This window comes from Lycium barbarum, chromosome 5, assembly GCF_019175385.1.
Source record: "Lycium barbarum isolate Lr01 chromosome 5, ASM1917538v2, whole genome shotgun sequence".
Lineage (NCBI taxonomy): Eukaryota > Viridiplantae > Streptophyta > Magnoliopsida > Solanales > Solanaceae > Lycium > Lycium barbarum.
The window spans coordinates 137,875,984-137,897,553 of NC_083341.1; the positions used below are offsets into that span (position 1 = coordinate 137,875,984).

At 33.4% G+C, this 21,570-nt stretch overlaps 1 protein-coding gene across 1 annotated transcript; it reads right to left on the minus strand.

Moving 5' to 3' along the window:
- Positions 1–12,325: 12,325 nt before the first annotated feature.
- Positions 12,326–21,338, minus strand: LOC132641824 (receptor-like protein 4). The gene is made up of 9 exons (XM_060358916.1): positions 21,152–21,338; positions 19,989–21,044; positions 19,397–19,544; positions 18,227–18,298; positions 17,830–17,898; positions 17,459–17,527; positions 17,164–17,241; positions 13,660–13,865; positions 12,326–12,877 (listed from the first exon to the last, which is right to left on the minus strand). The coding sequence occupies exons 1-9, from the start codon at positions 21,231–21,233 to the stop codon at positions 12,771–12,773; spliced, it is 1,887 nt and encodes a 628-aa protein (XP_060214899.1). The 5' UTR covers positions 21,234–21,338; the 3' UTR covers positions 12,326–12,770.
- Between the last annotated feature and the right edge of the window lie 232 nt (positions 21,339–21,570).

The window sequence follows — 21,570 nt, forward strand, 5'->3', positions numbered from 1 at the left end:
TAGTTTAATTGAACGTGTTGAGAATGTCATTAGTTAGACGTGGGGATAAATCTCCATAATCTCTTAGTCCTTATCCAAAATCATATATATTAAAAACAGGATTAACGCAAATATTCTCACTCCACTCCTGGCTCGTTAACCAGCTAATAGCGATATTAGTGATCCAATTACCGAATTTATGAATTATTATTTAATGATTTGTTCCTTGTGTTTTTTCATTTGAAGATGACAAAAAAGGGATAAGCCACCAAGGTTACGTGGAGAGGTAAATACTCTTTTATCCTTAATCAGAAGTCTCTCAAAATCTATGTATGTAGTCTCTTTTGTTAGAGAGCGCTTAACTCTTGATGGAAGATTTCAGATTTAATCAAATCCTAATACAATTATTCTTACACGACCAAAAACGGACAAGCCAAATCATAGTCATTCTTACCTACTTTGTTATGTAGACAAACTTTTGTCATGCGGTTCATTAATTAAAGAACATTAGACTTTCATGATAAATTAGTTCGTCTTATTATTTATGCTACATTTTGCTGAGAAAGACGTTTTATAGCTAGGAGTTTTGAAAGAATAATTATCTCTGATCATCTAGAAACTATTATAAATGAGAGAAAAAAGTTTGAAATCAGTTTTAGCTGTATCTAAACACTAAGAAAATGTCTTTTGTGTAATTCTGCCGTGTCATAATAAAAACGCATTATTCCCCATTACGGCATTACCTTTTGGTTGTTTCTTATTTTTTCAACTTTTATTTTTTCTAGAACATAATGTGTGTATCTTCAAGCTTTGGTTTAGCTGTCGTTTTCTTGTTTTGAAATGTATTAATGGAGGCTTGATGCACGCATGCATTATTAAATTAGGGTTAATTACACTAAACCACCTTATAATATGACTCAGTTTTAGATACATTCTCTATATATGTTTTAAAATCAATCACTTATACCTCTTTACTATATAAACCCTACACTTACACTTTCTATGAAGTATATCCGTACCAAAGAATAACAAATTATAATTATCAAAACAAAACTAATTTTATAAGTAAAAGGTTTTTTATGTATTAATTTTTATGACAGTTAACAAAATACGATAACCATATTTGTTCAAAATATTTAGTCACATATAGAGAAACACCAGTAGGTTTAAAATGATTTGAAAATTAAGTTTGTTGTCTTATCATTTATGTTACTTTCTTGCTGAGAAAAATGTTCTAAAGGTAGGAATTTTAAAAGAACACTTCTCTTATCAATAAAATCCTTGGTAAGTTAGGAAAAAAGTTTGAAAATCAATTTTAGTTCTCTTATCGAAACTATAAGAATATGTTTTTTGGGTGATTCCGCCGTCATAAACACAAATTATTCCCTCTTACCTTTTGTATGTTTCTTATCCTTTCAACTTTTTTTTTTTCTTCTTGAACACATTCACACCAATAAAAAAGTTAGATATGAGTGTTTGTGTTGATCCCCTCCCGCTTGTTTTTCGTTATAATTTAATTGATGATCGTACAACTATTATTTTATTATATTAAAGTTATTAAATTATTTATTTGCGCATTAGAAAAAGTCTTTCAACTTTACTAAGCTAGCGTTTAGCCAAAATTCATACCAAAGCTAAACTGATTATGTAAAAAGCTTATACAAGGATTAAACTTAAATTCATGGGATAGCTAACAAAGACTCACTTCCTCAATTACCACTCTTTATCCAAAACAAAACCCATATATTACTTTTAAAAAAACTAGCTATTTAGTGACAGATCAACAATTACTTTCACAGCTTTCCTATTTTATTTTTTTGTAGTAAAAGTAAAAGTTAATTTAGATACTGAATTTTGATGGTTAAAAGCTTACATAATTATCAAGGTGTTGAGTAAACTTCAAGGTTCCCTCCAGCTGTGAGAGACTTGGATAATCTTTGGAAATATAATTTAATTCAGAGTATAATGAAACATATTAGAAATATAAAACATGTAATAAACTCAAAATCATAATGGCATGGCAGCCTTGTATATTAGCGAGAGGTCTCGGGTTCGACTCCCGAATATGAAAAAACTAATGGCACCAGCCTGGCATATAGAACTCTTTAAAGGAAAAATTAGAATTAACAAAATAGGTGTAGAGTTTAATTATTTCAGCCTCATAGACTTAGGCCCCAGTAGAATAGCATGCAAGTTGGTGAGGAAGTTTCTCATGTAATTCTACAATTGCTTTTGCTGATTAAAATGCACATTTATATGATAGCAATATCATTTGGACTTATCAAGACACCCTGTATGCCACATAAATGACCCTATTGGTCAACAACTTAATTATGATAGATATTTTATACTCAACCTACCTTGGTATATTTGGATAATAACATAATCTTCAACTTGACTTTTACTAGTTACTCTATCCATCCCAATTAATGTCATGCATCTTCCTTTTACACTACTAAAAAATTCCTATTTTTCTACTGAAATTTTTTCAATTACTATTTTCCACTGAATGTTGGTGAGAAAAAACATAAATAGTAAAAATTTTACATGGATTTTTTTTGAAGTTTCTCAGCGGTTAAATGGGAATTTGTTTCCCGCCATGCATTTTTCCAGTGAGATTGTACGGTGGAAATGAGATGGAAAAATCATGTTTTATTGCACAAATTTCCCACTAAATGTAGATGGAAAAAACCTCTTTTTCTAGTAGTGTTAGTTTATTTAAACAATGCTTTTTAAAAAAATTAAAATAGAAAATTGGTACTTTTAGTCCCTAAAATGATCAAAAACACACATTTTTTCGTTAATTGAAGGCTAAATATTATAAAGACTAAATTTAAAATTTACAAACAATTGAGGGATCAAAAGTGTAATTATATCTTTACGATAATTTAATTTTAAACTTCTTATTATCGTTAATTTATGAGATGATTTACCGTCATCTAAGTATTTACGATTTGTTTCAGATCACAAACTTTAAATTATTTTTTAAAAACTTCATGAACGGGCATCGCATAAACTGAGACGGTGGAGTAGTATTTTTGACCTGGTCAAGTCAATCCACCGCCTCAAATTCATTTTGGCCAATCAAACACTAGCACATTGTACAAGCTTAGCTTCTCAATTGTAGGCCAGTATTGGCCTCCATTTAATTACTCCTTCAGTTGAAATGACATTAGCAGTCTTTAATTAGTATTTGGATTTTGCAATCTCATCCAAAGTTTAAACTATTGAAAAAGTCTCTCTCCCCTCACCAACATCTTTTTTTGTTGTTGCTAATGATTATATATGTTTGATTGTTATTTACTATCTTAGTAGTGCTCGAGTGTTGTAGGTGCCTTTTTGTTTCATGCGTTTTCTTCCCAATTATAACACGTGATTCAAATGACGTTTTGTGATATAATCAAAACCTCCCTATAATAACATTCCATTATAATCGATTTGCATGTTATATTAGCATTGTGCTATATAGGGGTGTTCATGATTCGATTTGACTTGATTTTTGGTTAAAACTAAATCAAACCAATTAAGTCGGTTTTTTCTAATATTCAAATCAAACCAAACCATTAAAGTATAAATTCTATCGATTTCGGTTTTATCGGTTTGGTTCGGTTTTTGCGGGTTTTTTTTGAATTTTAAGAATGTATTAATACAAAGAACCTTTGAATCAAATGGTAACTAAATACGGCTTTGACAGTGATTCATTCAAATCTAAGAATCTTGTTAATTAATTCATTAATTTTATTTAGGTATAGGCCTATGGCTATGGCTATAGGAATTATAGAAGCATAACATTTACTTTTCATGATTGTAGTTACCTCCTTATATATAGTCTTTTGATATTACGCAGCCCCTCTGAAATTTTTGATATCTAGATTCATAGTATTTATGAAGCATTGAGAAGAAAGCACAAAAGTTAAAACAAAAAATGATAAACAGAAAGACAAAGTCATCTACCAAATATTTTTAAATTCCAATTGTGTCGTTTTCTTCCCTTTAATTTGTTAGGGATAAAATGCTAGCTTATTAGTAGCAATTCAGATGCCATGTAAATGAGGGAACCGTAAAACTGAATAAGGGGGAAATTCTATTTTACCTTTAGCAAATTTCTTTTTATTTTACCTTAAACTTAAATGGGCTACACTTTTCTTACTAATTATTTGAATTTGTATTAGACTTATATATATATCGGTTCGGTTCGGTTCGATTTTGGTTCGGGTTAGTATTGGTTTGGTTCGGTTTTGATTCGGGTTTTTTTGGTTTAACACCAAACCAAACCAAATGTTATCGGTTTTTTCAAATTTAAAACCAAATCAAGTCAAACCAAGCCAATTTTCGGTTTATTAAATCGATTTGATTCGATTTACCGATTCGGATCAGTTTTTCGGTCTCATTTGGACACTCCCTTACCTGAGGATAACATTGACTAATAATTGCAAAAATAAACAGCCAGTTTTGTTTTAAGGAAGCTTATGTCTATTATCATTGTACTGCCGACATGCCAAGAAACGTACGTTAACCAAAATCAATTATTTTTCCCGTTTATTTCACCCATTATCTTAAAATTGAGCTAGTTTTCTTTTAAATCTTTTTTTCTTTAAAGGACGGTAGCAATGGACAAGACGGAGGTTTTTATTAGCTTATGTATTAGATAAATAACGTCATTATCTTTCGTATATATTTGATATGATATATCATATATATATGGAATATTTGGAGCTTCTATAGAGAAAAAAAGGGAGACTTTTTGTCTAAGCTGTGATATTAGATACGTTTCAAACGAATCCAGTAACTTTTGTTTAGATCTTTTATTCATATTAGAAAATTCATTAAATATGTATAAATATTTCATTGCAAACCCAATAACTAAAACAAGCAATGAGCTAGGCGGATGACAAGTTCAGAATTCATTAACTTCAAATCTTGATTCATCTTCCGCATTTTATTACATTTAACGAGGTCAATGATCCAAAAAAAAAAATGTCAATTTTCGGTAGTGTACTACTTGTTCAATAATATGATTTTGGAATCTAAATATTTAGTTCATGAATGCAAGTGATAGAGTGGACTGAAGACTTGATGAAAACTCATTACGCGTTTTCTGTCGTCTCAATTATTGTCCTTTGCATTATTCCCTTCTTGGTACGTTCTTCTTATTTTCTTAATCTTCATCCATTGATTTATGAAAACTACAGTCTAATTTAATGTTTGTAATTCTAGTCTCAAAAGTTAATGTTCTCTATAATGATTTGATGGTTGATACTTTAGTTGTCCTTTCTGTAATTTTCTATGTATTCTTAAGCCTGTTTAATTATGGTATGTTTCTTTAAGATATCTTTAAATTTTCTACTCTCTGAAACAAATAAAAAAACATATAAAAAACATATGGCTAATCGTAGGTGGAAATCAAGATTAATTATCTGCAATGTGAAAACCTAGATTGAAAACTTTATACAACTATGTTTTTAATAATGACAGGTTTTAGAATAAAGGAATAATTAAGATTTAAGATAAACATTTTCTGCGGCCTTATATTTGAGGGGGCAAATTAAAAACATATGTACATAATGGTGGATAGTTAATTAGTAATCACTAAAGGTTGTGATCGATTACGTGGAAAGTACTTCTCACTCTTCACAAAAGGTTTGTGTTCAAACTCTTAGAAAATGGAGTTGCCTTCCATTGGAAGTGCTTCACCCTCAAAATGAGATTTCTCAATGTGAATTAGGATTAATCGGTGTCTAAAATTAATAGCGGACAAAAAGAAAAGGGTAGTTAACTAAGCTCCAAGTGTTAGGCCCAAATGACATTTTGACAAGCATGTTGTAAGGATATTTCTCATGTTATTACTACTAATAAAGTTGCTTTTGTTGACCCTGTGAGAAGTTAGATTGAGAACTTTATACAACTATGTTTTTAATATAATGACATTGTTAGGAATAAAGTATAAATAAAGTCAAAACAAACATCTTCTTTGAAGCCTTATATTTGAGGGGCAAATGAAAAACACGTCACTACTAAAAATAGAGATTTTCCCATCAACATTCAATGGTAAATTTATATTATAAAATATAATTGTTTCATTTTATTCCTATCAAACCAGTTTATTAGAAAAGCGCATGGTGAGAAACATATTCACATTGAAACGCTGAAAAACTTTCTAATTTTTTTGTGTAAAAACAATACAATTTAGATTTTTTTTTACCGACATTCAGTGAGAATAGCCACTAAACATTTTTCAGTGAGAAAATAATGATATTTTAGTTGTGCGTATACATAATGGTGAGTATATAGTTTTCTAGAAATAACAAAAGATCATCGCGAGCTGTTAAGTATTTCTTTATTGTTTATTAGAGGTATCGAGTTTGACTCTAAAAATAAATATTTTTTGACAGGAACGTTTTATCCTTAAAAGCCACAAATTCAAATAATCAGATCTCAAAATAAACATCTGACATCCATAGACCTAAAAAAAAATGGCGGTTAACTAAAGTCAAGTTTTAGGGCCAAATCACATCACAATAATATGTATGCGTGTTGTGAAGATATTTCTCATGTTATTATTCAAGTTGCTTTTGTTGACAATAGAGAGTGCTCATTGGACAAAGACTCAATTACAAATTTAAGAATGAAGACCTGTGTAAGCCACATAGTTGATCCAGTGGTTAACACAAATGATGACAGATATTTGTGTCCCTACTCCCTAGCCTTAGTAAATTTGGTTTACAATTACAATAAAGATTTCACATCATCTGTGACTTATTCAACTCTATCCTCATCCTCATTTTGGGAACGTGGCGTGTTTATTGGGGTACCGGGAAGGCAGCCACTTGGACTTGTTGTAATTGGACAAGTCTAGTGTCTACTAATTGCTACTGTTGGATTTCTTATTTGTTTCTTTCGGTGGCAGATAGTCTTTTCTTACAGATTTAATCAATATGTTTTTTATATAATCATTTTATATTTGAAATTTTTATTAATTTGAATTTGTGTTGCGTAAGTTTCATTAAAAGTGAAATGATTTTTTTCCAAAACAAAAAAATTAATTTTAGCACTCAAACTCAGAACCTTTGATTAAGAATGAAAATCTTATATCCATCCTACCGCAACAACTCTCAATTATTGAAGATTCAATCAGTGTCTGTTACTTCTGTCATAGCTTGTTACTTGTTACTTGTTACCCTCCTCTACTACCACTTGCACATACAATTTGTTTCTTTTTATTGGTTTGCTTTCATTGCAATTTTCCCACTTGAGCTTTGAGGTTTTGTAACATCTGGCCTACGCTTGCTTTACCGTTAATTTTTTATTTATTTTTTGATTTATTTTAACCTTAAGTTGTAGTACACAGTTCATACTTCATTGGCTCTTATAGAAAACAAAATATTAATACAAGATGAGCTAGCTAGTTCGCAAGTTATTGAATGAAATAGTAGAATACTATAAGAGCCCGTTTGGATTAGCTTATAAGTTACTTATAAGCTGTTTTCAGTTTTTTTGAGTGTTTGACTGGTCAGTTTAAAGTCATTTTGTGAATAAAATAAGCCCAAAAAATAATTGACTCCGTTTGGCTTAGCTTATCTAAAATAGCTTATAAGCTGAAAATAACTTATAAATAAAAAAAAATAAGTTAATTTATTCCAACTTTTTTTTTTTGACTTATAAGCTGAAATTCCAGCTTATAAGCTGTTTATTTTAAGCCCATCCAAACAGGCTCTAAGTCACCAAAGTCATCGAAAATATTTGGAGCTTCTTAGAAAAAGAGGAGACTTCGTTTTACTTTTTATTTTTTTGGTTACATTTAACGAGGTCAATGAAGTCAAGAAAATGCCAAAAGATTATAATAGTAGCACTACCATATAGTTAAATTTATAACGTCTGGATTCAGATAAAAGAGTGGACTGAAGAGACTTTGAAAACTCACTACGCGTTTTCCATCATTTTTCTGTTATTAATCATTATTATTGCTATTACCCTCTGTCATAGTCCAAGCTCGTAACACGTATGTATAGTCTGCTTTGGGGTAATAGAACTAGCAAATTTGTCTCTTAGGCTTCGCTATTATTGAGCCTAGAAGTGCACATATCATGTGATGAATTTGTGTTATGATTTATAAAGCTTTTCATTTTCTTCTCTTACTCTGGTGTGAGATTCATCTATTTAAAATTTCATGTGCACTTCTTTAGAAATTTACCGGCCTAGAAACCTATAAGCCCTACTTTGTTACAACCCCCCCCCCCCCCCTCCCTGACGAGCTCCGTGCATGTCATGGGCATCACATTATTGGCCCAACAAACTTAACGAATTTTCCTCAGATTATGCAATCATCGAATTTAAATGTGTGTACCATAAATTTGGGTCATGGCGATTATTGTTGTTGTCGTCGTCGTTATTATTATTCCCTAGGTTTCTGAATCTAACTAAATTCCACTTCGTCCCTAGAATTGAAAACGTCTATCTAATCTGTTGAATATCTATGTGGTTTAATTCAACTTATTGTTTTATAATAATATTTGCTTATGTGGCAGGGTTGATTTTTAATTGTTCTTTTTGTAAATGTACTATGTATTGTTTAATATATTTGTACTGGCGTGAATATAATCTTGTGATAGCTGATATTAGACTTTTTGGACTTTGAAAAAGAATAGGTCCCTTGATTCATCAATAAACATTTTGATTATTACAGAGTATATATTATTTTCGTCGGTTCTTACAACATATTACAATTATTATTTCGAACACTTTTTTCAAATTAATTTTATATACATTAAAATATGAATTGAAGCCACGTGATTGAGTTAATAATATTTTATAAACAATTTGATGCGGTAATCTGATCGTCGACGACATATCAAGTTCACTTCTTTAAGTAAGCAAAAGCTTAATTAAATAAATCTTAAAGCATTCTTAACAGCAGACCACAACACATAGATTCTGACACTATGTATGATTATTCTATTTTTCAATTTCCAAATTGCATATAACCCTGTTCTTCAATGTTAAGTTTTTGGATTTGAATTCTTAAGCAACAAAAAGAAACAAAAGGATATTGATAATTATAATTATAAAAAGTGGATTGAAAAAATCACTCAAAAGGATAAGAAAGTAATTATATTTAGTACTAGATTTATGCAAATATCTCTTTTTTATACCACAATTTAGATGTTGTCCCTATTTTTAAAAGTTGTACAAATATAGTATTTGGAAACTTACTCTTCCAAACAACTTTAGACTCAAGTCTATTTGATCATAGACTGCTCAACCTTACAGACAAAACATTAGACTATTATATAATGTTTGCAATAATTTACGAGAAAGATTAGACCATAGAAATGTTTTCTCGTAGGATTTTCTGTTTGCTCAAAAGAGATTTTCAGAGGGTAATCTAAGAAGTCCATAAGTTGCAAGAATAATAATTAGAAAATGATTATTTACTAGACAATTGTGGATAACCGATTTAGTGTTTGTTAAAGGTATTATCAACTTGGATTTTTATTGAGTGTTTGTTGGGGGTCAAAGCTCTATCGCAACCCTATGAATGTGACCATAGTTTATATTATTGTTATTATGGTTCACATGCATCGTATAATACCATGGCCATGGTATTTGTTAGGTGAAGTCTTAATCAATAGAATAATGATCTCATCTGAAACTGTCCAAATGACAAGTCTTATACCACCCTCTCACACGTTGTTTTCTTCCAAATGGGCACAGTTGGAATAAAAAACAGAAGACAAAAAAATAATGAGTAGGTTTGAAAGGAACTGAAAGAGAGAGAGAATTCATGGCCATTTTCATTCATTGTTTGTATATTTTTTCCACCAAAATATCGAGAAATGACAAGTGACTAGTGATATTGAGTGTTATAAAGAGCCAGGTAAAAGTTACTAACAGATTTAAGTTACATATGCTTATGGAAATAAATTTACATAATCAATTCGATTTACCTGGTTATAACAAGTTATAAGTCTAGAGGTGTCAAAATGGGCCAAATAATTAAATGAGCTAGGACGGGCTTGCCCTTTTAATTGAAGGGCCTACAAAATGGTAGCCCAACACAGCCCTAAGCGGGCCGTGGGCTAGGACGGGCTTGCCCTTTAAGTTTTTTTTTTGTCTTTCGAAATAATATTTTTTAAGTGATTTTTTTGTAAATTTGAACATGAAACTTTTGCAATATGAAATAGAATTTCTATCACTCATTCTTGCGCAAATCCATATCATAGAAGAAAAAATTCAAGAGAACAAATATAAATTATTATTTATAATCACTAATTCAGATCACGTTCAAAATAAATTAAACATAATATAAATTCTACGACTAAAAAGTATTACTCCAATTTCTAATTACTACTTAATAGTAAGTACATTCTTTTTTCTCATTACTTATTATCTTTTCGTTTAATTACTTATACTTTTTTTAAAATTAATTAATTTATTATTCCTTTCTGGCCTCAGCCCAATTTTTTAGGTCGGTGGGCCAAGAGAGGCTGGGCTTTTGAGCCTCACTTCTAGATGGGCCAAAGAAATCTCAGCTCAACCCTACTTACATATTGACAGCTTTAGTTATAATCATTCTTTAAAGAAGAAATTGCATGGTTTGTCCTACAAATGGCCTGGTTTATTATTTTTTCCCTTCAAATTGAACTTATGTCTAGCAAAGCATAAGTTCTTTAAAGGTCCCGGCATAACTTGTGAATATTATAAATTTATGCCCCGCGAAAATTATTTATCCTGAGGATTAAAATTAAAAACCAACACAAAATAGGCGTAAAAGTGCAAATGAGCCCATAGTCTCATGTTAGCCCAGTGGATTTAAAAATAAATCATCCAACTGATTTTAAAAGGGCAATTTGCACGATTGTCTTCATACGGACTGGTCTTTAATTTTTGTCCTTCGCTTAAAAAGATGACCGAAAATACCCCGATGTTCTGGGTTGAAAATCTAGCAAAGTCAAAAATAATAATAATTTCGCAAGGCATAGGTTTCTATGAACCTATGCGTTTTCGGGCGAAGTTACATAGAATCTATGTCGGAGACAGCAAATTTTGTCTTGTATAACTAAAAGTCTGCGTTAAAGTATTATTAAAAGTCTGCCGGAGACGGAAGACTTCGCCTTATAAGGCAGACTTAGCTATGCTTTAAGGCAAAGTATGCCCCATAAGGCAGACTTTTTGCAACAGCCTTGCCTTGCGGATTTTTTTTTTTTTTTTGTTTTTGTTTTTACTGAGCGGGGGTTTGAACCCAGAGCTTCGAAGTATTTTCGGCCACTATTTTTAAGCGAAAGACAAAAATTAAAGACCACCCCAAAAGAAGGAAAATCCACTCTAAAAATGATTTGAAAATGTGAAGTTTAGCCCACTCGGTTAAGGGAAAAAGAAGTTCTCTCTATAATTCATCAACTAGCTTAGATGCATGCACTTGACCTGTTTAAATCGCTGATATTGATGTACTCAAAAGGGAAACCATGAAGATTCCCACCTTTAGAATTACAGACTATGGGTTCAAAATCTTGTTATATTTTCTATAACCAATGTTAATGAATTTTGTATCACAAACTTTTAATTTGTCTACTAACTTTGATTCCTACCCTTCTGGCATTGTCCCTTTGTCAATAATTGAAAGAGTTAATAAACTTTCTAAAGATTAACTTTAGCATAAGAAAGGAAGCAGTTAGAAAATAGATTTCATCAAATTTGCACATTGAGCTTTTAATACAAGTGTCTCGGGACAAATAATCTACGAAGAAAGGAGGGGAAAAATTATTTTTCTGATTGTTCATTTTGATTTCGACCCATTCCACGAAAAAACAAATCAGAAAAATAGTAAATGTTATAAATATTCGTTTTATGCAATCTCATCTCAAGACACTTCTCTGCCTTCGACAAACCTAGCTAATTAATGATTCATGTGATGAGCAAACTTCACAATCTTTTTGATCTAAGGATCAGCCTGAAATTGGAAGTCCCCACAAAACAACAAAGGAAAGTGTATGTACAAAACAAGTTGTTCACCAAAATTTTGGTCATTTCGAGACACTGGTAGATTTTTTTGAAAACAAGACCAATCCAACAACAAAAACAACATACCCAATGTAATCCCACATATGGGATCCTGGGTGGTAGGATGTACGCAAACCTTACCCCTACCTTTATGAGTAGAGAGGTTGTTTCCGATAAAACCCTCAGTTCAAAAGAAAAGAAGAAATCAAAGCAGGCTTGCAAGAAAATAAGATGGCAAAATAACAGTACACAGAGCAAATGAAGCAACAGAGAGACCAATCAAACTATGAGGAGTAATTCTGCTTAATGACAATTCCTCATTAATCTTGAACATTTGGAAGCATTCCTATTTTACGAGTCAAACATTGATCTATAAATAAGTATTGTAAGGTCAATATCAGTACACAATAATGTCAATTATGTAATCAAACAAGGAAAAGGTCTCTATCTCTATGTGCATTACAAGTTTCAGAGTCATAATCAAATATGTTTGTCAAATGCCCAAAATTGGGTATGATACAATGGAGGCATTTGCCTTATCTGTTTGGTGGATTTTCATTAACAAATTGGCATACATTGAACTCTACAAAAACAAATCTGAATTCTACAGACCCCTTTAGGGACACAACACAACTCGTTTAGTCAACATCAATTTAAGGCACTGGTGCCCATTTCTAAACTCCTTTTCCTCAGCACCTTGTATTTTGCACAATCTCAAGGTCCTCTATATGTCTCTATTTGGCAAGTGGAACTCCATCAAAATTCACATTCACTTTCCACAAGTACAAGCTATGTCATGTTGCATTGTATGTTGGTATAAATCCTTTGGCATGTTGGCTCTCCATTTCTAGAGTCATCAGCGATTTTTGCCGGTGGTACCTATTCCTCTTTGCAGCTAATGCTGTTGAGATGAATTTCCGAAGGTGTAGAGATTAGTTCACAATCAGAATAGACAACAGTGCAACTGAAAATTCAAACTACAATATAAAGCTATGTTGCTCGGACTCTTTGAAAATATCAACTGGTGCGTATCGGATCCTCCAACCATGGTGCATTTTTTGGGATTACGGCTGCAGCAACAGTTTTGGAGAGTCCGAGCAACATAGATAGAAAGTAAAGTAACTATCGTCCACCATATCCAACAGGAAAATACATAGCGTCATGTTAAGAAAATAAATCAAACAGTTTTGAGTTTAATTTCGATAACTCGAAACAACAAATTTGATTAGAAAAAGACGGAGTACTAGATTACAGGCACCGGACATAAATATTGATACTTGTGAACTTGCTATTAGAAGATTTTAATAGCAGGTAAAAAGTTGATGATGTGTACTTCTCTCAGAATATGATGATTCATAAAGCTTCACATCTCATACCTCACAAAACCAACTTAAAGTTGTATCATCAGTCGTAAACAAGAAAAAAATATTACCAGAGTATAGTTACGAAAAGCCACCTATTGGCTAGGTTTGGATCTTTTCAAAATAAGTTAGGCAGATAAAGATCCAAATATGGGGCACATATAATATAAGTATACTATAAGCAATCTACAGCTATGATATTATAAGAATGCTATGGTTATATTATCAGTTAACAGTAAAGTACTTTCTTCAATGCAGATAAAAGAAATGCAAAGAAACTACGGAAAGTATAACATGTTGTAATCTCCGAGAAGCCACTTACACATCATCTCGTGTGGCAGAGCAAAGTCATAATCATTCTGCCTCTTCTTGTAGCAAATGTATGCCACCAACAATACCACGGAAGTAAATACTAGACATGATATTCCAATTGCAACTTTACCAGCGGTAGAGAGACCATTTTTACTCCAAAATAGCGGACAATCCGGCAAAGTAGGTCCACCACACAACCCTTTATTACCAGAGAGGCTGTGGTAGTAAAATGCTTTCTATTAGAAATCAGTGAAAAGGCTAGTACATGAAGGAAGAAACAAAATATTAACTTCTACAAATATTTTATCAAAAGAACAGAAAACACTGGGGATTCCACCATGATAATAGTTCTATAATATTATATTTATTTTCCAGAAGAACTCAAAGCTTAAAGTAACCTGATTGTTTTTGCTTTACAATTCCTGAAGGGAACTTAAGAGGATAAAGGAGTTGAATAAGCAACAGCAGTTTCTTCTCCCCCCCAGAAGGTACAATTGTGTTATGTTCTTGCGCTTCATATTTAGGACACACAAGAACTGTAACCGCAAAAATATTCTAAAGCAATAATGGGTCTTTTCCACATAGAATTTATTCCTGAAATTGATGTCACCAAACTGGTAACAGAATTCCAACTTTAGTATAAATGAAGGCTCAATTTGATTAATCATCTAAACTTAACTCACTCCTCAGGGACTCAGATAAAAACTTTAGTAATTCCGTTTATTTTATAAGCCCCAAAACATTGGAATAACTTCTTCTCCCTTTATGCACCTTTACAACTTTCAAGAATTCAACTTAACTCCTTTATATGAAAATTCTCCTATCGAGTAACTCTCTGAAGAAACTCAACAGCAACTCCTTTTCGTATAAAATTCAACTCTAAAAGCAACTATAATAACTGGATTCTTAAGTTTCCTAAATACCCAAACAGTGTTACATAAATATAAGAGATCCAAAGATTAAGACAATTATAAAGGCGCAGTTGAGACACACCTCACAGCTCACCTTTAGGAGATTTTAAGCTAAGGCGGATTTTACCACCTTTACGCTAAGGTCAGTAGGGTGTATGTTTTTTGGAACTCAAATTTAATCTTTTTGTTCTTAAATTTTACATGAGTCATTTGGTTATCTTAAGCCTGTAATTTATCATTCATTACATTAAAAGTAAGGCATGCCTGCAGCAAAAGCCCTAATTGTGAAGAATAGCAGTACTAGCCATCTCTCAACCTCCTCTCCCTTCTCTCTGACCTTTCAAACCAGAAGTCTTCCATCTCATAAATATTTTGTTCTGCTTTCTCCATCTTTTTCCCTCCTCTTAATTTCTAAATAATAATTATAGTTTATCTATTAAGAAAAACTAGGTCTAAAGGCACTCGCACAGCTTGAGGCATATGGCTCATTTGCTGATAAGAGAACCCCTCAGCTTAGCTTTTGCTTAGCAGTCTGGATTTCTAAAAGCTGGGTAATAACAAGTTAGCTATGCCTCAAATCTCAAACAAATTGGGGTTGGCTATATGAATCCTATATGACCATGTTCCTCTACTTAACATAAGGTAACATGTCCAGAAATAAATTGACGATTATGAATACATAGGATAGACTATCAACTAGACTAGCCGTTGCCAACCACTGAGTTATTTCATTCAGAACATAACAAACTTTGATGCAACATTAGCCATCCCAACAATATTCATTCTGGTCAATCGACTCAATCCTACCATTTAACCTATTAAAGTGAAAGATATTGGTACCGCTTTGTGTGAGGACAAGCATCCCAGAACTACCTTTTTTACCTCATAATTGTGGTGTCCGGGCCAGCTTGTGCGCGCCTACCTGCTACCTCCCACCTGCACAGTTACCGGGTAACTCTGTCTACCAAACTTGGATACACAAAAAGAAATCATCCATTTCAATATCCTTCTCTTACATTTGATAGCTTCTATGAAGTCACATTTGTGTTCACTTTATATAGCTTCTGTAGCTTTCTTATATTGTATACCTAATGGCTTTGGCCCACTTATATCCGTTTCGTTTTTTTAGGCTAAATGGCATAAGTAACAAAAACAACAACATACCCAACGTATTCCCACATGGTGGAGGGTAGAGTGTACGCAGACCTAACCCCTACCTGGTGGAGATAGACTACAACAACAACATACCCAGTGTAGTCCCGCATAGTGGGGCTGGTGGAGATAGACTGTTTCCGAATATAAATGACAAAAGTAGCCTTTCTAATTTTGTGCTATTATATTCTTCTCTACCTAAAATAACATTCATTCTCGAACGTATCATTCCTGGAGCATCAAACAACTGCAGACACTTTTTGTGCATACCTTGCTCGAAGTCCAAAGTGCCTCCGCAGTAGGATAGTTTCCCCTTAGTACTTTGACTGATGCGACACTATTCAATCTCAATTTGCAAATTTGTCTATCCATTATGACTACTGAGACCTCAGTCCCCATCTACCGAAACTGAATGGGGGTAAATGTGAGTGGAATCGCGCATGTACTTCCCAAGCATATACACATGAAACATAAGGTGTCCAACTGAAAACTCTGGTGGCAAAGCAAGTCTATACCGACCTGTTTAGTATCTCATGTGGGTAAATAAACCTTAGGCCAAGCTTGCCCTCTTCCAGAATTTCATCACTCCTTTCATTGGTAAAACTTTCAAGACAAATCCTCATCTTCCTGAATTGACTGAGCCGGGATGAGCATGAACAAAGTCATGTATGTACGTACTCCCTGAGCATAGAGACAGAAACATGAAAAATAGAATATCCAGCTGACAACTCGAATGGCAAAGCAAGTCTATAAGCCACTGCACCAACCTGTTTCAATATCTCACGAGGGTAAATAAACCCTGGACTAACTTTGCCCCTCTTCCACAACCTCATCATCCCATTTCTGTGTGTCACTCCCTCATCACTCAGTTTGTCCGAAACCATGATCTAATCTAAGTTGTTCAAGACGCTGGGAGGGCAATTTCACCTTTTCCAATGCATGTTGAACCAAATATAGATCAAACAACTTCGTCGCCCTGGGTTCGAACCAACTATATGGAGAACGACATCGTCTTTCATATAAAGCCTCAAAGGCGCTATTTGGATACTGGACTAGTAGTTGTTATTATAAGTGAACTTTGCAAAGGCAACTATCGTCTAAATGACCACCAAATATCACATGATTGCATTGTTTTCTGTAAAATACTTGTCCCAAGCTTTTAGAGACGGCCAAGGACCTTTAGTGGGTCTAGATGACCCAACAAAGTTATTTTTATTGGTCAGGAAACAAAGGTAATCTCCAATTTAAAACCATTTTTGCCATAAGATACTTCTAACAACCTAAACCAGAAATTAACAGAAGGAAGCATCTCAATTCATGCACTAATGACATTAGCAGAAGAGGCACACTATTCATTGAATCTGTCTTGTTTGTTCAGTGGAAGCACAGATTCGAAAACTAAAAATCTACTAAAGGAAGAAACTTTAGCCAGAAATTAGAGCATGACATACTCAATAGCTCCACCATGGACCCCAATGGAGAGAAGTTCCTCTGGCACTTTACCTTCTAGTTCATTACCATTCAAAAACCTGAGCAAATTACAGTGCAACTGTTAGAACTAAGCAGAAGGTAAATATAACAAGATAAATTCCTTTCATCTAAATGAATCCAAGTGATTTATAACCCAAATACTTTAATTGCTTTCTATGGTAATCATGACATAAGCAACAGGTACCTCACAAAAAGTGAAATATGCAATGATAAATCCATGAAAAGATTATCAAGGTGAACAAGAATGGAGCTTACATAATCTGCAAGGTGGAAGAAGCTAGACTATCTGGTAGGGGTCCAGTAAACTTGTTATTTGACAAATCCCTGCACAAAAGGTCAAACTTCAGACTTTAAAAGGTGGCATTGTTAAGTTAATTAACCAAAACATCAAGCTAAGGCCCAAGGATTAAGGACCTTAAAAAAAGGACTGAGGAATAAAAGGAATTTACAAGAGGTCAGTTGTTAAGCTAGTAGCAAATGAGTGGATCAGAAAAATCTGGAAGGACCCGTGTATTCAGGACTCCAATAACATTCAACAATTTATGTATGTCGGACTCGATAAAACTCATAGTTATAATATGCAAAACAGCAGACTATTTCAAGCAAAAAAAGATATCTGGTCTTACAGTTTCACGAGGGACTTCTGACCCAATCCCCACGGTAAAGAACCTCCCAATGAATTAGAACTTAAGTTCCTGCAAGGCAAAAAAGTAAGAGAAGGTAGAATGACTATAGTGAAGATCAAATTAGCACCATTAACAAACAATGGAAGTGCAGAAAAGAAATTGGTGCAACTGAAATGACCCAATCAAAGAATTATTCATCAGGGAACCATAATGAGCATAAGAAAATACTAGTATGCTTTCATGGTGTAACCATTTCTTGTCGAATACCTATTTAATCATTTTATTAGGACCGGTAAGTGAGTAAGTCTAGATACTATACAGGAGTAACAACATGTGAAATTCAGGTATCTAAGAGACAAATTATTAAAGAGGTAAGAAATTGAAAGTTGATACTTACAAGCTTACCAAATTAGACAAGAGCCCAATTTGGTCGCTGATATATCCCTTTAAGCCTTGGCTTCCAAGATCTCTGAAAGATAAAACTAAAAGAATCAAGAAAGATATACATGTGCTGCTTAAGTTATCACCATGAATTAAACAACAGAATATTAAGGGGATATTTGTTATGGAAAACATTGTTTTCTTTCCTTCTTTGATACAAAAATTGAAATTAATAATTATATTATTTGTCAAGTTAGAAGTGAGATTAGTAGGATATGAAGGGCGAATCCTGTCTTAGAGAAGCTGGAGCAATGGAAATTTCACACTTTAACGATCCAGCCATGGTGGTTTCTAAGCGCTCGTGTACTAATGGATGTGAAATGTGATGTAGTTCCATGATGCTTCTTTCCATGCTTCATTAAGATGAATTGACATCCCAACCTAAATGTATCACCTCGGAATTTCAAAGATAATTTTTCATGGAATTGGGTTCTTAAGCATAATTCGAAACAATGTTTTGAAACATCTTATTCTATGTTTCATTGCTCAGAACAGAGATATAGGTGATTTACTTGGGCAAGATAGCTGCTCCAAACAACTCCTTCCACTTCTAATTTTGCTCTGCAACTCTGTATTACAACTAGAAGTAAGATATGGCTTCGGTTCTCAATCTTCTACATAAGTTTTCTACCTCGCCCTAATGTTATCGACACACATATAACCACTTTATACATTGTTATTATCTCACCTATGCCATGCTTACAACCACATGTTATTATGTGCCCGGAATCAAATTGTGAGATGGACTGAGCTAGCAGTAAAGTTATGGCCTCAATCAAGATATCCAAACATCTCAAGCAGGCTAGACACTTAGGGGTCATTTGGTTGTTGGTTAGAGTTACGCAAGTATTAGAAATGCAGAGATTAGTTATGCAGGATTTAGTTATTCGTATATTAATAATTTCATCTTCTACCCTGCACAAAATAATATACATAGATTGTCTCATAACATATACATGTATTAGTTATGCAGGATTGTGAACTGGTAACCGAACACCGTACCTGGTGTGCTGAATTTTATACATAGCAACTAAAATGCAACAAGATAACTATTAGCTTACATATTCTCCAGTCATCATTTAACCTACATGTATCCACGTACGGAAGACAAAAAAGAACCACTTACATTTGGGAGATCACAAGCGATCCGTTCTTATTGGAATGACATGTAACACCTTCCCAAGCATCCCAAGTAGTAGGAGCACAAGGGTCACCATTCCATCCCATTCTATCCGGAACTCTAAGCGACTCCTTCAATGCTTTCATAGCAACAACTGCAAACACATGTAAAAACAACAAGTTAAAATTATACCAAAGGAATTCCACAACTAAGGGGTCGTTTCGTTGCTGGTGTTAGAGGAGTTATCCATGTATTAAAATTAGCATAACTTTATACATTGTTTTGTTTCAAAATGGGGGAAAATCTCAACATATAATCTAGCATAATTATACTACAATGTTTGGTTGGTTTTTCTCTTTTCCACATAAAACATAACATTGCTAATACAATGTTTGGTTCATGCTTTTCTTTTCCGCATAACTAATACATGTATAAGTAATGAGGAATCTAATGTATTTTTTTTATGCAGGATATCAAATAGAATAACTAATTCAAGTATTACTAATACTTGCATAACTAATCCAAACGACCCCTAACTGAATTACCAATAACACACAACTGCAACGAATTCTCGGAAATAAATTAATTCTCATCATACCTTGTTGAGGTAGAGTCTTGAGATCAGCTGGAATAATCGCATAATTCTCGAGCCCACAAATCACGGGTGCACCAACAACCGGCTCGAGCCTTACATTCAACTCAGTACTACTCAAATTCTTAACAACATACTTAAAATCATAAGCTGCAAAACTCCCAACTTCCTTAAAAATATCAACTCTACTCACATTTTCACCATTTACCATAACATCAAACACCCTTTTACCTTCTTTATTCACACTAACATCAATCTCAGCAAAATGAAACCATAACAAATAATCCAATTTCGCGTCGACGGGTAAAATATACTCCAAATATTCACCCCCTTCACCAATTACAGTAACTGCACTTTGATACAATTTCATAGGGAAATAATTAGGCTCTTTATCTACATTTACCACATTTTTAATTGCAGTAATTGATTTAATCTTAGCTCCATTTACCTTCCCCGAAACCCTAAATTCCTTATCCGCTTGCCACGACCGGGCAAACCGATCCGCATCATTAGTAAACCCGGGTCCCCATTGACCCGACCCGGATGAAAACCTACCATAATTAACTAAAATTGAAGTATCATTAACTAAATAAGAACTCGGATCAATTTGAGTAATTTGTAATGAAGCAATAACCGGTGAATCAGTAGCAATACTGTAAAAACAAACATCAGCCACGTCATCATCCACAGTAAAAAACAGATCAGAGTACGCGCCAGCGCGTGAGATACTTTCATCCCAAGGTGATCTCCATTGAAAGACGATATTACCCTCAACGGAAACATCAAATGACGGTGAATGTGATTTACCGTCGTAATTATCGTAAACAGTAAATGTACGGAGGTTATAACGTCCTGAGGGTAAATTAGGGATTACGTAACAGTTTTTTTTACCGGAAGAAATGGGGAAATAACGGAGGTTTTTTTCTTGTGAGTGTTTGAAGTTAAGTGGTTCAGATACAACGGAAGTAACGCCGTTAGTAAAGTAACGGTCGGATAACCATGTAGTGTTGAAGATATCAGTTGAATTTGAAAGTGAGCCACAATCTATATGTAAGGAGTAATCTGTTAAAAAAAAAAAAAAAAAAAAAGAGTTAGTTAGTTAAAATAAGTTGGGCTAAAAATGCAAGAAGATTAAGGAAGTGCTAGTAATGTAAATTATGGTTACTTACTGTAAGGGTAGTGAGTGGAAGTGGAAGAAGGGAGAAAAAAGAAGATGATGATGATGAAGAAGGGGAAGGGGAAAGGAGACATGGTGTGTAATATGGGAGAGAGATAATGTTGGTTTTTTTGTACATAAGAAAAGAAAGCTATGGTGATTGCATGGTGGTGGGGTGGGGGTGGGGGTGGGGGTAGCGAGATTGGCGGGGGTATGTGGATGAATTGAAGAAGACTATGGTTGAAGTAGAGGCAAGATTGATGCTTTGATTTTCTTGACTTTTTGGGACTATGAAGTGGAATGTAAGGTATAGTTGGGGTGGGGGTAGCTACGAAGGGGATAGGAAGTGACTAAACTATTCCTAATTAAATACGCATTGAGATTTGATCACATAATATTTAATAGGGGCAAATCTGAAAAAATAAGTTTAAT

What these genes read in the sequence shown, in the direction of transcription:
- LOC132641824 (XM_060358916.1), bottom strand. Translation starts at nt 21,233, where the DNA reads ATGTCTCCTTTCCCCTTCCCCTTCTTCATCATCATCATCTTCTTTTTT. An exon ending in TTCCACTCACTACCCTTACA is followed by an intron (nt 21,045 to 21,151) that starts GTAAGTAACCAT and finishes TTTTTTTAACAG; the next exon opens with ATTACTCCTTACATATAGAT. An exon ending in TCGCTTGTGATCTCCCAAAT is followed by an intron (nt 18,299 to 19,396) that starts GTAAGTGGTTCT and finishes TTTATCTTTCAG; the next exon opens with AGATCTTGGAAGCCAAGGCT.